General features: G+C 41.2%; 1 protein-coding gene across 6 annotated transcripts in view; it reads right to left on the minus strand.

Moving 5' to 3' along the window:
- WDFY4 (WDFY family member 4) overlaps positions 1-17,377 on the minus strand; it is a 229,534-nt gene that overhangs the window by 29,500 nt on the left and 182,657 nt on the right. For 5 of the 6 annotated variants that reach the window (XM_072994857.2, XM_078390636.1, XM_078390638.1 and 2 more), the window contains exons 48-51: positions 16,405-16,447; positions 13,651-13,770; positions 13,344-13,461; positions 10,199-10,308 (exon numbers count right to left, since the gene is read on the minus strand). In XM_072994857.2, coding sequence (XP_072850958.2) covers positions 10,199-10,308; positions 13,344-13,461; positions 13,651-13,770; positions 16,405-16,447 — 391 coding nt within the window. The remainder of the gene's footprint in view (positions 1-10,198; positions 10,309-13,343; positions 13,462-13,650; positions 13,771-16,404; positions 16,448-17,377) is intronic. The other variant, XR_013543668.1, reaches the window with a different exon arrangement.

Consider the following 17,377-nt stretch of genomic DNA (forward strand, 5'->3'; position numbering starts at 1 on the left):
GGAGAAAAAGGTCTTTGTTTGCTTGCGAAGGACAGCAAAGATGGGACCAGTCTGGCCTCCTGTGGGAGGGAGTTCCAGAGTCTGGGAGCAGCAACAGAGAAGGCTCTCTCCTGTGTCCTCACCAAATGCACCTGTGAAGGTGGTGGGACCACGAGAACCTCTTCATTTTTCTAATGAAGAGTTTTAAACAACCCAAAAGCTCATCTTACTTTTTAGTGATCCAGTAAAAGTATTGCCCAAACTCAGACTTTGGGTGTGACTAAACTGAAATGCTGAATCAGAAGGACTAATTTTTGCTTTGCTTTGAAGTTTCTATTGTGTTTAAAATTGTAATCAGCATTCACACAGGGGCTGCCGAACATTTCGGGAGTTCAGGGTTCACACAGGACATGTTGTGATTGGCATTCCAGCCCCCTTCTCACCTTTAGATTTCCTTCTATGGTTTGTTGTAAAGCAACTTGGCATTCAAATACACACATTCCATGGCATCCTCTTTCATTTTGTTTTGCTTGCATCTTTGTCCTGTCCCTTAAAAAAACCCAACACCACTATATGTGCAGAGGTGATCCAGCACAAAACTCGAAGGCAATAAAAAATAAATTAAAAAAATCAGATGATGACCAGGGAGAGGAGAAAATGTCTATGTGTGTGTTCACTGGATCTCCTTGTTACACCCCATCTTAACATTCACCTCTAAGAAAACCACTTTCAATCAAATATTCCTACAAAATTTTAACATATACTGTACAGGAACATATATACAATTGCCTGAACTTACAAGGACTCACAAAGTCTAACTTCAATTAAGCAGTTTACCCAAGGGACTACTTTTTGGAAAGTAACAAGTATCTCAGAAATCCCCCAGATGGGGCAGGATTCGTAAAGATGCAGCCAGGAAAGAGCCACAGGAAGGGTAGGTGGATATGTTGGATAGATGCCAGGATGCTGGGAGGTGGGGGAGAGAAGAGAGGCAAATGTCCCCTGATGCTGTTCAGGAGGACCCAGAGAAGGGAATATATGCCAACACATATGCACCAGCTATTGTTTGCAGGGAAGCTAGGTAGAACTTCCCTGACTCTCCTCTCTGGGGGTCTCCAGGGGCTTGGGGGAGGAAAGATGAATGCTGGTGCCACAGACACGCCTCCATCTTTGCAACAACATCTGCAGGGGAAGATGCCCAATCAAAACCTCCCAGCATGAAAAAGTTGCAGCGCTCTACCGGCAGAGAGAGAAAAAATGCCGGTGTGGCTTTAAAGAGGCTGGACCAATTCGATTCAGGTTTGTACATCATGCAGATTCAATGATCCCTGCAGCCCTACAACTATCTGATTCTATGACATGTCTGAGTCATAAGAAACATGGTTATGCCATGTGAAGCAGACATCAGCATTCTGGTCAGAATGGATACGGAAAAAGCAGATGGCTGGGCATTCAGTCCAGGTAAAACTGTAAACCAGGGGTCTCAAACTCAATCTACCTGGGGGCCACTGGAGGCAGAATCTGGGTGAGGCTGGGCCACATCAGATTTTCTGCCAAGCAGAGCAACAGCCTGAGGAAGCTACCCAGGAGTTTCCTTAGCCCGGCTGGGGCTCCGAGGAGGAGGAGGAGGAGGGGCACACGAGCCCTCCTCGCCGGCCACGACCCCCTCCAGCTCCTTCTTCAATACAAGCAGCAGCAGGAGGATGAAGAAGCAGAGAAGGGAGGAAGTGGTAGTGACCGCCTAGCCAGGGGAGAGGAGGGCACGACATAATTTTTTTTAAAAAAATACCCCTCATAGAATCGCCTTGCCAAAGGAGAAAAGTGTTGGGATCTGCAAGATGAGGGGAAGTAGGGATCTTGCAGATGAAGCCTCAGTGCAGGAATTTGTAGATGAAGCCTCCCCCTTGACCAGCAAGGGGGAAAAGAAGAGACGGGACACTCGAGTGTGGTTTGCAGGGCGGGATCCGGATGGACTAAAACAGCGTGCTGTGTAGCATGCTGTTCAGTGAGAACTCTCCCAGACCGTCGCCTCACCCCCGTTTATTATCGGGATCTTCCTTTGAACAAGTTAATCAAAAACTATTCTAAACAGAGGCGGTTAATATCCTGAATACACAAGTATGGTAAACAGAGGGGTCGGTAAACAGAGGCATGTAAATCCTAAATACACAATCAGGGTAAACATTCCTGAATACAGAGCAGGGTAAACATAGACAGATAACACCTTTAAATACACATGAAGTTAATACAATTTACCCAGAGACAGGAAATTATCTTAGATACCAAAGCAGGTTAATGATCATCCTTACTGGAAAACTGACCTGGGCCCAAAAACAATGTCTGCTATATACATTGTAAAAGCATACAATTTCCCCACAGAAAAGCCCCCACGAAATTAAACATAACAGGGTGGGGGGCCCACAGGTGCACGTGTGCATGCACGCACACAAACACACATACACGGAGGTCCGGCAATCTTCCTCTGAGGGCCCCCAGTTGGCAGACAGGCAGGCTGGCTGGCAGGCTGCGGTTCCGGATGGAGGGTGCCAGAGGCGCTGTCTTGGAAGAGAGCCGGCGAGCGAGGTGAGGCTTTTTAAAAAACTCTTGACAGCAGAGGACGCGTGGGCGCTTTGGGTGGGCAGGCAGGGCGGGGGCCGCAAACTATCATCCAGCGGGCCGCAAATGGCCCCCGGGGCTGCATGTTTGAGACCCCTGCTCTAAACAGTCCTGAAGCTGGCCAGTAACCCTAGTTAGCTGACATTGAAACTGACCACTTGTGTTAATTACACAACTGGTGTACTGAATATCCTTCAGGGGCATTTCCGGGGTTGTAAAGCATACTCATTATAAACCCATACTGTACTCCCACAGCGGCCTCTTCTTGTGGCAACTACAGTTTACCGTTAACATGTGTCACGGGTTGAGATAGTTGCACAGCTGCTGGTAAGGACAGGACTTGAATCGTAGGAGATAAAAAAAAAAAGACGAAAAGCTCTCCTCTAACTCCCCTCCCCCCAGTTTTAAGCAAAAAACATAAATAGAACAGTACCACAAAATTTGTGTGTGTGTGTCCTCTTCTAACTGGAGCATCTGACTAAGTTAGAAGGATAAGATTTTGCATTTTGTTGCACTGAGTTACGGATGTTGTGAGACTGAATTTGAAACTCAAGGAGTCAGTTGAGATACTTGCAAGGTCATTGTAAAGTTAATCATTAACAGATGGGGCACTCAGAGTCAAATTTCAATTGAAACTAAAGCATATTAGGAGACAAGCCAACTATATTGATGCTACCAGCTAATAAAGTATCTCTTTGAAGCCTCGTCAAAGCTGGTGTACTGAACCCATGTATCCACTCAACACGCTACCCAGCACAAGTGACGGATGCCTCTCCTCCTCCTTTTACAGTATTTATGATAGTTGATGGTAATCTCCAGAGAAACAATGTGATTTGTAATAAAAAGGTTACCTGTATTAAATAAAAATACTATCTACATAGGAAATGTTGTTAGTGCTTCAAATCTAGTTAAAGATATTACCATCCAGAAAAATGTAATTTTTCACAGCTATCTAATGCATTTTGGAGGAAGTAATATCTTTAAAACGTAAGCCTGTATTATTTATAAAGAAAGCAATAACTGATTCCCAGCATTCCTTATATTAATAAATGTATTTGCATATATTTATATAAGAATTTGTGAGTATTCATCCTCTCTGAATGCAAACACTGCACAGAAAAGGAGAAGGAAAACTTGGAACAACTTAGTTCTTAAACTAAGAACATACACCCCCTTTCTTTTTTGAATCTTTGGACTGTTTGATTCAGGGTCCTTTTAAACAAGTATTATGGTATTGCTTTTGAGATGAATTTCTACTAAACATTCAGAACGTGCTGTAAGTGAGAACAGTCACATTTTCATTATCAGACCTGCCGAGGGATGGCCGTAGCTCTTCATGGCTGACAGAGAATCCAGAATGGTCTCTGACTCAGCCGGGCCCTAATGGCCCAGGTGCTGTGCAAACACTTTCCTTGCTGATCCACATTCTGCTATAATCTTCTGCTTTATTTCTGTTCTGTTTTACCCATTTTCCTTGTGTGCGTGGGGTCAGGTTTTAACTGTTTTACTCCTTTAATAAGCAGTAAGGTTGATATAGTGGGCAGTCTGAGCGAGACTCTGATTCATACCCAGGGAGGTCACATCCAAACAGAACCCATGCTTTCTAACTCTGAACTTGAACTTTATTGCTCTACTGCTAAAGCAATAAAGTCACTCCTGCAGTACTGGGCTTTTTTATTTTTATTTGGGGCAGGGCAGGGACGCTGGATCTGAATATTCCCGACAAACATCAAGGGGGTTTGTTCTTTGTTTTTTTGGAGGGCAGAAAACTTCCCAAAGATTCCCCAGCTGCAGGAATCTTTCGTCCACACAGTGTTCCTAAAAAAAAAAAAACACCATAAAGCTGACCACATGAGCTGTTTAGCCCATTGTTTGGAGAGACAGGCTGGTGCACTCTTAAAGATGGAAATCAAATGATGTCTTTGTTACAGCACACCAACTCTCCTGCAGAATGTTCCTTATCTGCACCTTTCTGGCCCTTGTCAGGGGCTTCTACCTTTCTGGTGTGGGTAGAATCATTCTGGTTTGGGTTGGTTCCAGAGTGTGTGAACACTGAAACTGATCCAAAGCAAACCTGCCTCTTTCACTTTGCCAATATTGTGCAGTGGTTTAATAAGTGAACCAATTCACAATACTGGCAAATTAACCACTCCCCTGCTTGCTCAGCATATCAGTAAGGGGGCCAAACCGTTACAAGAGGTAGTACTGAAGGGGCTTCAGATACAGCCTGGTCGGAAGACATTTGTGATGGCCACCATGAACATCACTAAATGGAGTAGCAGAGTTGCCATCAGGAGGCCAGGACATGGAGAGTGGTCTTGATGAGAGTATACAAGCAATCCTGTGGGAGAAAAGTTCATGCCTGAAGGGACTTGAGTACCGCACTAACTAATCAACCCTTCTAGTGGTAGAGAGGTGTGATTTGTCTTCATTAATCATGAGGTAGCTGGGAAGACTCTCTGAGCATTCAAACCCATTTTCACAGGCCACTCCATTCAAGTCTTCATGGACAACACTGCTGTCACGTTTTACCTAAATAAACTGGGTAGCACAGATTATGTCTCTCTTCATAAGTCCTATCCTGGTCAGAAGGATGAGCATGTGATGGAGGGAGACACAAAGCTTGACCTTGGGCAGTATAGCCACCAACCAGTCATCAATGTTTGCAACTACCTTGGATGCACAGGTGAGCACTGACAATGGACATGCCACCCAAGTATTGGTGGCAAGGTCGAAGAAGACAACATGAGATTGGAAGATCAAGGATTCAAGAGTGAACTGAAAGAAACATCATCTTTGGTTGGGATAGATGGTGATGTGGAAATAGACATCTTGAAAATATATTGTGACAAACCAATCTCTGTGGTGAAGAAGAGGAAGAATTTCTGAATTTTGGAGTGACAATGGAAGTCTTGAGTGTTTGGAGGTCCAGTATGAGGTGAACCCTCCATCTTTTTTTGGGAGGTACCATGAAGTATCAAGAAAAGAAGCTATTTGGGGTGTGATGATGATTAGTTCTTTAATCCTTTTAGCAAAGAGTTATTTGATCTCTTAGTGCAATGTGGGGAAGGTGGGTTGACTCAGAGAAGGCCCATGGGTACTAAAGACTTGAAATGGATGAACTAACTGTTGGAGACATTCATTTAATTTGGAGGACCTAAGTGTCTGTGGTAACCTTCATTCCGGGATGGAGATAAGAAGTAATGAGGCCTGGTCTCCAAAACGGTTGAGTCAAAAGCATTCCTGCAGTTCATGAGATCTCTTCTTAGGAGGAAGCATTACTTCCTGTGTCAAAAGGATTTCCTCTGGCAGTCATCGCTGGGGAGCTTATCAAGAATTGGTGCTACTTGTTCCCACAGGAACTGATGATAGACAATTAAATGTCTGGTAATCATTGAAGCTTAATAAGAGTGCAACCACTGAATATTTTCCGTGTCAAAGGCATCGAGTTTACTGTCTTTTTAATCCAATAAGGTTGACCTAGGTTTCTCCTAGGATTGACTCCGTGATGCTTCTACAGTGATGGATTGGGTGGCTTAAACAGAAAGGTTTAGCCCTCTTCCGTGACTACAAGTTTCTAATTTGCAGGAAGTGGATGCTATGGAAGGTGGTGTTTACCAGGACTGTCTGGCCATTTGAAGTAAGGAGGAAAAGACTGGAATGACCACTGGAAACTGGACCTTAGCTTGCACCCTATGGAAAATCACGTCCATGACTGTATCTGTAGGTGCTTTAGCTTCATGGCCAGAAACGGCTGCTCTATGACACAGTTGGCCAGTTTTTGATTGTATATCATCAGCTGGGGATAAGGCATTTTGGTCACCCACAAAAGCATATGGTGAAGGAGTGGATGGACAGTTGCGAAGATGGAGAAAAATACAACTGCTGATTTTGAAGGTCTGGTTCTGAATGATTCTGGCAACAGTAGCACTTCTTAACATAATCCTCACTGAGGCAGAATAAGCACTCTGAGTGTTCATCAATGTGAAGGATCTTACCACTGCATAATGTGCATTTTTTAAAGAAGGCCTTCAAGGCCATTATGGAAGGGAGCAGTGTAAAAGGACTAGCCCAAAGTCAAAGCTGAAAAAGCATGAGATGTGATCCAGGGAAGATGTGAACGGAGAGTTGAGAAGAAAGTCAAAGACAGTAATCCAGTGATCGCAGTGAGAGGAGCAGAAGGATCTACTTGAGGCTACTGAAACATCTAGCAGACAGAAAGGAACTGAGGGTGAGGAAGGAGCCCTGTGCTTGTATTACCTAGTTTGAGATAGATGGGGCTCCTGCCAAACACTTCCATTTTCACTTCAGCTATAGAAAACTCTAATATCTAGGCATGTGCAGGATAAACACATATGTGTGATGCACAGAGACTATTATGAAGAAAAAGGAAGAGAGATGATTCTTACTAATTCCTCAGTACTTCAAAATATAAAGAAATGCTTAGCATGTCTACAATAAAATTTATTTGGCTGCAATTTTACATGTACAGTATTTACTAGACAGTAATCCACCTTCAATGCAAGGAACTTACTTTTGAGTAAACATACACAGGACTGTTAGTGCTTCAAGGCATCACTATATAGTTATTTTTACTGCAACTATGGTGGTAGAACAGAGAGGAGAAATGAGCTGAGGCCAATCAATTACTGAGGCTAGTCAATTACTGAGATTATGAAACATTTAAAGAACAAGGTTCTGATGGTGGGGAGGAAGTTCCCCTCTCCTGTAGAGCAGAGCATGCGGCTGGGTAGTTTGATCCACATGTGTCAAGAGTGTTAGTGCCTGCACATACGCACACCATAGGGGTGAGAGAAAAGCTCCTATGTGATGTGGCAGTGACATCTTTGCCTCTCATCTCAGGCAGCTGGAGAACTTAGGATGTCTCAGGTAGGATCAAAGGCGTGATGGAGGCATGGGTTAGCAAGCTATATTAAGCCTCTGTTTTGCCCCTAATACTAGACTCACACATGATATTTGTGGATGCATAAAGGGGCATATGCGTATACATGCACACATACGCATGAACAGCACAAACTGATTTACGGTTTCAGTCATGACAACCAAACATAACAAGACATAATATGCCACCCGAAGTGGATCAACAAACGCCACCACTACTGCGCTCTGGGACTGGGTAGCTTGCTCAAGACCACACAGGCTAGGCTGCACAAGCCAGCTCTTCTCCCAAATGCCACAGTGGGGACTCCAACTCTCAATCTCTGGCTCCACAGCCAGATACCTAAGCCTTTGAGCTATCCAGTCAGCTTTTATATAAACAAAAAGTTCAAAATAAGTCTCACTGAAATGTCACAGGAGCAAATATGTATTGCATGCTGCTTTATTTTATGCACACGTCTACATGCATGTGTGCTAGGGAAAATACATCTTTTGTTTCTCATGCCACTATCTTCTTCATAATCTTCCATCAAAAGAAACGTGAATAGTGTGATATTATAAATTTAAAAGAAAATACTATGGGGCTTTCTTTCAGGTATGTTTATAGGATTGCAGTACTACACCACAATCCTGTCTATCTAGGAAAACTGTCTTCCCAGAGTTACTCTAATATGCAAATAGGCACCGAATTGCCAACTAAATATCTCTTCTTTCATTTAGATTGCTGTATTGATGTTAGCTTCAATCCTCCTCCAAGTAAATTTCCCTAAAACACAGAACAGCAAGCAGATTAGACAGCAACATAGACTATAGGGAAAGCACACAGTGTTTTACTTCATTACGTCTCAGGAATATGGATTACAAACATGAGCTCAAGTTACAGGAAGCCAGATTTTGGTTGACTATCAGGAAAAACATCCTAACTTTTAAAGCAGTACTATAATGGAACCCATTACCTTGGGAGGTGGTAAGTGCTCCAACGCTGGAGATACTTAAGAGAAAATGAGACAACTAACTGTCAGAGATGGTTTGACTTGGATTCCTGCATTGAGCCGGGGTTGGACTCAGTGGCCCCTTCCAGCTCCATTATTCTATGATTTTGTGATTCTGTGACTCGCACAGAAAGGGCTATTTTAACTTTTTAAAAAGCTTACAAAGCAGTATTAGAGTCACTGCACACATTCATACACATCCTCTGCAAACTTGATACACAGAGTGCAAAATGTTGAGAAAGGATAAATTGCGGGACAGTAAAGAAGGCAGGCTTGTGCTGAAAGAAGCATGAACATTGAATGAATGAGTGTGTGAGAGAAAATAAAGCAATTTTAGCCATGAAGATGACAAAAGTTGTATCTCTGACCTTCAGATTATGATGATACATTCCTACTTACACATTTGGTAACTGTAATCCACAACAATATGGGGAGGGGGGAGAAACATAGTTAAATATGAAATAGAAAAAAACTCAACCCAACATGTGAGGATGGTCTTTTTAATTGCACATACAAAAAGCAATAATAAATGAGTATCATATCTTACTAATCATTTCCTGCATTTGTTTTCTGGAAAAATGGGAAAAGGACATAGTATTGCTAGTGTCTCCAGCCAAACCCTTTTCTACAGTATCTACTGCTCTGTCATAGAAAAATGAGAATTCCTATATGAAATTCAAACACTGGGGAAAATGTGATCCATTTAGATTAAAACGCACGTACAAGGCAAAATAGAAAATCAGGACCTCAATTAGCAGAGTGCTTCAAACTTATAAGTAATAGTTTATATACATATATAGCTCATAATCCATTTTGCCCTAAATGCAGAAGTTATGGTACCAGTTGTATGTCTTCTTACTGCATTTGAAATGTTATGGGCAATCGAAGGCAAAAGCAAAAATGAAACCTCACAAACAGACCACATTTTTCATGTATGAATGTTTAATCAGAATACAAGCTTTACTGACTTTTTGAAATACAATTTGGGAAGAAGAAAGGAAAACATGAATCAGAAAACATGGGGTTTAATGTGCTTGGGGGAAAAACAGATAAATCAAAAATTTTAGAAATAAATAACGCATAATCTCTATATTAAGTGACTGTAAAAACTTAAATCTTCTGTAATAAAGTATATTCATAAAATTTACAAAAATGAATTGTATAGTTACAAATGTACAAGAGTCTGAATGAATTTTATAAATATTATTTATATATTACTGCTGTGTTTTAAAAAAATAATAGCAATATTTGCTTAAAACAGATGCCTAAGGTTTTTAGACAAGTATAATAACAGCTTCTGAGGTTATTGCAATGCGTAAGATTTCCAGGTTTGTGGGAGAGACCTGGTGATCTCACCTGCAGAGATACCCATTTGCTTTCACAATCATCAGGGAATGTCAGTTAGTTAGCTATGTGCCATCAAATTGTAACAAATTCATAGCAACCCTAAAAGGGCTTTAAAGTAAACAGGATATTTAAGGAGTTATTTTACCAGTTTCACATCCCCAATGAGTCTCCATAGCTGAGTAGGGATTCAAACCCTGGTCTCCAGAGTTGTAGTCCACTGCTCTATCCACTACACTACACCACACTGGGTATCCCAGGAAGACCAAGGTAAGGTCAAATAAGAGGTTTTCTGTGTTTCAAGAGCGCAAGACTTTATCAGCTTATTCTCAACCATGGCAATGATCACATCAAAATCATTAGCCTACCTGCAAGGAACAGAAGATCTGACTGAAGGGTTCTATTCGAACCAGGTAAGAGGCCACGATCATTGCTGATGAGTAATGGGTGCAGTAATGGCACTGGACTGACAAGTTGCCTGGAAAAGTGGAAAAGCTTGCTATTTTATACAGTAAAGCTTCCAAATAAGACTTTCAAAGTCAAACGCACCTTCAGCTGCGTAACAGTTCACCTTCTCCCTAAATGTTCATACCAACAATTTATGAATATAATTTATCCTCATTATATTCATGGCTGGTGTGCATTTGATGGACTTTAATGTTGTAGATTTTATTCTCTTAGTGATCCTACAACGCAGTGTGACCCTCAGCATTATTTTTCTATGCATATGGTGTTCAAATTCTGTAAATTTTAATGCTTAGGAAGAGAATTTGTGTGATGGAAATGTATCTATCTGCTTTGGAAGTGTGTCCAAAATTGGCCTTTCTTGGTTGCTTTTGAGCTGCAGATGAACCCACTCTCTGGCAACTTGTTAGGATGAAGTGGTTCCCTGTGACTCTTAACATAGTAAGATTTCTAGGGAAGCATCTAAAAGCAGTCTCTTATCATCATCATCATCATCATCATCATCATCATCATCATCATCATCATCATCATCATCATCATTCTGTTCCTTCTCCATAATTCTCTCCTCAAGAATAATAAGTTCAATATCACTCTTTACTCTCTTATTGTCTTAACAGAAAGACAGACAAGACTCAACACCATTTCCTCCCTTATACAAGCAAGAGTTTTCAGCAGAGATGCTCTAAAATGTAAATACCAATGCTGAAATAATTGTGAACAGAATCAGTGTCAGCACAGTAAGGTGCAAATACCCAGTGAGAAAAATAGGAATTCATTTCCTGTGAAGTCACACCTTGGAATTTGGTTTCTCCAGGTAAATTTGCACTATGTGTTCACACACACAGAGAAAAGGAAATTGACTGAATAGCTTGTTTGCAGCTTGTTATTGTAACTCTTCTGCAGCCCACTGCAGGAGGCATGGCTATAGGGCAATTACCTTAATAAGCTATAGACAAGGATTGAGTGGCAATTTTCTCCTCTCATTTCCCCCTTTCATTCTTTACTTCTTTTCTTGAAATTTACACTTCTTCTCCCACATAACCAGTTCAGTGTAGAAGAAAAGTATACATAAGGGTTCCGAATACACAGTGTGCTACGTCTTAGTGGTAAATCTCATTTATTTATTATTTATTTTGCCTTAACTTTATTCTTAAAAAGGAACCAAGGCAGCTTACATCATTAGAAAACAATATTTAAAGCTAAAAACAGCAAGTACAGAAATACTAAAAAGGATCAAACAAATACCACATGAAAAAAGGGTAAATGAAAGCAATACCAAAAAAACATTCAAAGCAGTAGGGCACAGCCATTTTTTAAATGGACCGTTGTGCCTTGTGACTTTTTGATGCGTTTTAATATTGATTTTATTCCCCAATTTTATATAACAATTGTTTAATTCTTTTTAAATATTTGCATACTTGTTTTCAGCTTTTAAATATTGAGAAAGGCAGGGTAAAAATCAAATAAATAAATAGACAGACAGACAGACAGACAGACAGACAGACAGATAGATAGATAGATAGATAGATAGATAGATAGATAGATAGATAGATAGATAGATAGATAGATAGATAGATAGATAGATAGATAGATAGATAGATAGATATAGATAGATAGATAGATAGATAGATAGATAGATAGATAGATAGATAGATCTTACTGTAGCAAATTAATGCTTTCTTTGTAATTTAACACTTCTAGTATCACTGCTACTCATATTGCTTTCATCAGCAAATCAGCTACCAGATCCCATCTTTCATGCACTCTAAAAGCACTCTAGACATGACTAGAAGCAAGCAAGGCCTCCTCCTTGGGAAGGGACCCAAACATCCTTAGCATATGCAGGCGGTGCACTTGGGATAACATTTTCTCTGGGAAGTCTGCATAGTCAGGGGATCTGCCACAACTTGTTATACATTATAACCCCTAGAATTTAAAAAAACCACACTGGCTCCTCAAGAGCAAATATGGCAATAAGTCTGTTAGACAAAGTTCAGATCAGAAGGAATAATGCACATCTGTCAACATGAGACTTTCTGTCTATTTTTACTCCTTCCAAAGTGACTCTGTGCATTCCCATTGGCCACTGAAGTGCAGAGTATAATTTTCAGAAATAAACATATATAAATAAATGCCCAGGAGAAAGAAGCATGGATGCCTGATCTGAACAGATGGTGCAGAAAAGAGGCAAGGTCATGTATAATAGCCTTCATTTTCTATCTAATCGTTGCTTCTGCAATACTTCATTCTACTCACAGTTCAGCTCCATATCTGGAGAACTCCTGTATCACTTCAACAAATTTAGTGTGGACTGACTGCTTCCTTTTCCAGCTGGGCCGGTCCCAAATTGTGCTAATAAGGGTATGACTAGATGGGGATTTGTCCTGCTGTTTTGTCTGCTCTGAGAATGAACTGGTTTGCTCCTTTTCTTGGCAACCATACAAAATGAATGACCCAGCTGGTCCCTGATAAGTTCCTGCCCTCCCTTTTTTTTTTGACTCCGTGTCAAGGGCTACTGTTTTTTAGGTGTGAGTAGGATTGCTCCATTTTGGTTTTGCTCCAGCACATGCAGTCACTGGGACTGAACCAATTGCACATGGCTTAAGCAGACAGCAGACAGTTTAAGCCATTTAACTATACTGGGAAACTGAAAGTTCCCTCTGCTCCTCCATGGAGGGGGAGAGACAGAAGAAGGAAAGGTATTGTGTTTTTTTTTTTAAAAAGCAGTGCTTATGTACTATGCCTTTTAGGAAAACAAATTAATAAATGAAAGCTTCCTCCTGAAGGAAGGAGGAAGCAAGAGAGGGCAAAGATCTTTTTGTCTCATTTTTGTTGATTTCTTATTTTTCTTCCCCTTTTAAGGGAGATGGGCCAAATGGAGTTGCTTGAGGTGCAGTGCGGTTTCCTATCTGAAATCACCCAATGGCATACTACACCCCTATGCCACCTTAAGTGACCCTGTTAACCCTGCTCTACCGCGTTGCAATGGGGGTCATCCAGCCAAGCCCTAAGATGACAGTGGTAGCGAGGCAGCAATGGGGGACATACCTTCATTGTTTTCTACTTCCTTGTAGCGTTGGATGAATTTCATTTTTCTTTCTAGTGTTTGTGCCCCCATGGGCTTTGAGAGTTCACGGAATGTACTGGGATTATTCAGGTCTAGAATCTAGAACACAAATTAATTTTATTCATATAGGAAACTATTTATTTATTTTATTTATACCCCGCCTATCTGGTCATTGCAACCACTCAAACTAGTCTAATACTGTGATGTAGAAACCCAAAAGCAAAGGGTATCACATATCTTCAGAAGGATGATCAATGAAAAACTGAGTGACTTACGGAGATAGCTTACCTGGGAGTGATAATCAGCAAGGATCCATGGGAATACTGGGTACTGCATAAGATCGCTGTACGTGCGCCCAGCCAGAGTGTTGAGGTACATGAGATATTCAAAGTTGCTTATTTCTCTCCTCTGTTGTGTAATGAAAACAAGGTTTATTGATACATCCACACTCTCTTCAATAACAAGTTACAAGTCTCCCTCCCGGATAGTGTGAATATACCATTAACTAGCACTTCTGGCTGTTGGTTAATTTTTAAACATAATCCTCCTTGGAAACAGTGTCTGCCTAACGGACTTCATGCCCATTGACTCCTAGACCTCACACACTGCATGTTGGACTCATGGAGGCCTAGTGGAAAACCTAATAAGAAAGCATGGCCATTTATAAGAAGACAGCTTCTGCCTCAGAATAAGCAACCATCTTGTCTAGTAATGCACTTTTCATCTACTGCCAGAAACACAGCTCTGGGAAGCAAGAAGATAAATAGTCTATTTGTTCTCCACATATTCAGACTGCTTCTGAAAGTAGAGGTTCCACTTAGCCAAGATACTGTAGTTAATAGTCAAAGATTGACAATTTATCTTCAGAGACTAGTCTATCGTCTTGAAAAGGGCTAGTGAACTGGAAGGTGCAGGGCTCCAAATGAGGCAGAAGGCCTCAAGGAGCACTCCTAGAACATGCATGGCTCAGAGGTTGTTTTGCTTCTCTTCTTGTCTTTCCCAGTTGGAAAGAAGTGTAGAGGGGACAAAGCTCATGTCCATGGATGGGGTTGATAAACTTAACTGTAATTCATCTGGTATCTGGAGAAACTATTTCTCCCAAGTGCCTGGAGAAACAGCTTCTCCAGTCTGGAGCATTGTGAAGGTCAGGCAAATGAAAGCTACCCAAGAATTATTCCACCCCACCCCTCATCCCAGAGTGATTTTTCTATACTTACTTTTCTGTATGGCTGCCATTTTGGGTAAACTTTTTCACCCTGCAACACTGAAATCACCCTTCCATAAACATGTTCTGAGGGAAAATACGCCACCTTCTTACCCTAAACCAGTGGTTCTTAACCTTGGGTTACTCAGGTGTTTTTGAACTGCAACTCCCAGAAACCCCAGCCAGCATAGCTGGTGGTGAAGGCTTCTGGGAGTTGCAGTCAAAAAACACTTGAGTAACCCAAGGTTAAGAACCACTGCCCTAAACCTCCTTCCCATGGGTCGGCTGCTGAAGCCTAGGGAGAACATGGCCTAGAAACCCGTCACCAAATGGGCAGCAACTCCAAGTGAAGTCTCCTTTCTGCCAAGTAAATTGTGTTTGAGGCAGGAGGCCATGTGGGACAGAAGAATGGTCATACTTCCAGTATTAGAGGCTATATGCCCCTGTGTAGACCTTTGGTCTAGATGGGCAGGATAGAAGTCCAATAAAAATGAATGAATGAATGAATGAATGAATGAATGAATGAATGAATGAATGAATGAATGAATGAATGAATGAATCTGTGTATCAGTTGCTGGAGAGCTTGAGACAGAAAATGCAGGTGCATATATGTCCTATTGGCAGGCTTTGCATAGGCACTTGGCTGCCCACTAGTCTGAACAGAACACTGCACTGGACTGACCCTTGATGAGCATGACTTTTTATATGCCCATAATGGGGTACTCTTTATCATTACCCCATTATGGTGAAAGCAGTGGTGGAAGCAAGAAAATAAGACCAACCCAGCATGTTCAGTATGTGGGCTCTTGCCTTATGCATTCCCTCTTCTTCTCAAGTTTACAGCCACTCCCTTGGAGACCACTCATTGATCTTCCAGCTTCCCTGAAAATCTAGCCAATTTGCTGCTGTAATCATAAAAGCCACTGGTGCTGCATCCTTGATCTGTTCTACTTCCTCACTTGACCTTCCCTGCTAAGAACTGAAAGACTGCAAGACCGACACAGGGAAGCAGCCATCTACTGACTCCATGGCTGCAAATCAGAGAGCAAGAAATGGTGTTATGCCAAAGGGCAGCCAGGACATTACTCTCTAAATCAGGTGTTGCAACTAATTTCAGAAAGGAGGAGACTGTTGGCTCTCCTTCCTTCCTTTCTGTTTGGCTCTGAGTGTGTGTGGTGGGTAATGGGGAGACAGCAAAATATTGCAGAAAAAAAATATGAACAACTGCCCCAAAAATTCATGGCAGAAGTGTGCCAGGTATGCTTCTTAAGGTGAAGTCAAATCTGGTGACAACCAGCTTCTGAGATGTGTCTGGTTTAATACTTAACTCTTGGTAACATGTGGCTGGAATTTGATGCTTGGCTATGCAGACAGAGGACAGCCAATGAATCTGACATGTCTTTCCCTCCCACACAAAGTTTGTCTGTTTTTGAAACTCAAGTTCCCTGTTTGGCTGCAGGGGTAGGGAAGAGGCCACACACAAATGTAGCAATCTCCATCAGAAAGCTGGGATAAAGTTTGGTTTACTCATCACGTAAAAGAAGCCAATTAAAGCCTAATTATTAATGGATCCTGGTGAGTATGCAAGCCAATGTTATCCTCAGAATTATTGGGATAATTGTTTATAATTTTGCACTTTGTTGTTGTTGTTTTCAAAATATTACTGTCATTTGAACTTGAGCCCTCTGAATGTGGGTAAAAAGAATTAAAGCAACCTTCTTAGGTCACTTAGGCTTAAGGGTATCCCTTGCAACAAACAGACTTCCATCCAACTGGCACCAGGTAGATGGATTTTAAAAGAATATCGTTCATCAGAGATACGGTATATATCTTTTTACCTGCCACTTCAGAAGCATGGGCTTTTCTTTTCCTGCACTTCTCCTGGAAAAAACAAAGGCCATGTTAGTTGGGAGTCCCTTCCCCTCTGACAGAACTAGAACTGCAAAGACAGTAAATGATGGCAATAAAATCTAAATAGCTGCAATTATTTATTTTTACATATATATCTCACTTTTCACCATCCATTCCGCAAGGTATTACTAAACCATAGTATTTTCCTCATGGATAAAATATATTTTTGAGTACAAAAACTAAGTGCATTCATGAGAACATTAATTAACATTTCTGGCTTATTTGAATTTATTTCTCTTTTTTGCTTTTCTCTCCAATAAAATTTTTCAACCAACATCAGAAAGCTGTTATTTCCCCAAAGGGCATGACTCTCCAGCGGCCATTAATTTCCAAGCCAGATCTCCTAATCTGGTTTTGGGGTACCATTTCCAGCTAATGGGTGCCACCAACTGTAGAGTTCTAAAAAAACAAATGACTGAATGTGTCAAGTAGATAACATATTTTCTCTTAAATGTCCCAGCAACTTTGAACACTACATTTTAAAAAGGATTCTTTAAACCAGGATTTAAAAGCAACATGCAGCAGAGGTCCAGTATAGACTCTGATGGTCAAACAATATATTACAGATAGCACATTATTACAAGAGAGAATCCCTTAAGCACTAAAAACTGTCTGATGGACATAGCAGGAGTTTTTCACACCTCTCATTCACTGCCAGTTAAATTCCTTTGTTTTGTCATTGGACGTCATTGGATTTCACCAATCACAGAGGTCTGCCTGCATCATATTTCTGGAACACTCACGAGATTTCAGCTTCTTACTACATGCTATTTCTAATGCTGGACTCCAAATATTTCCCAGTTCTGGGCAGGCATTCCCTAAGGTATCAAAAAAAGCTTGTGAGAAGTGTTTAGCAACGTTATGATTAAATCTTTGGGGAGGAAAAGAGGGCTATGTACT

This window comes from Pogona vitticeps, chromosome 3 (assembly GCF_051106095.1).
Source record: "Pogona vitticeps strain Pit_001003342236 chromosome 3, PviZW2.1, whole genome shotgun sequence".
Taxonomy (NCBI): Eukaryota; Metazoa; Chordata; class Lepidosauria; order Squamata; family Agamidae; genus Pogona; species Pogona vitticeps.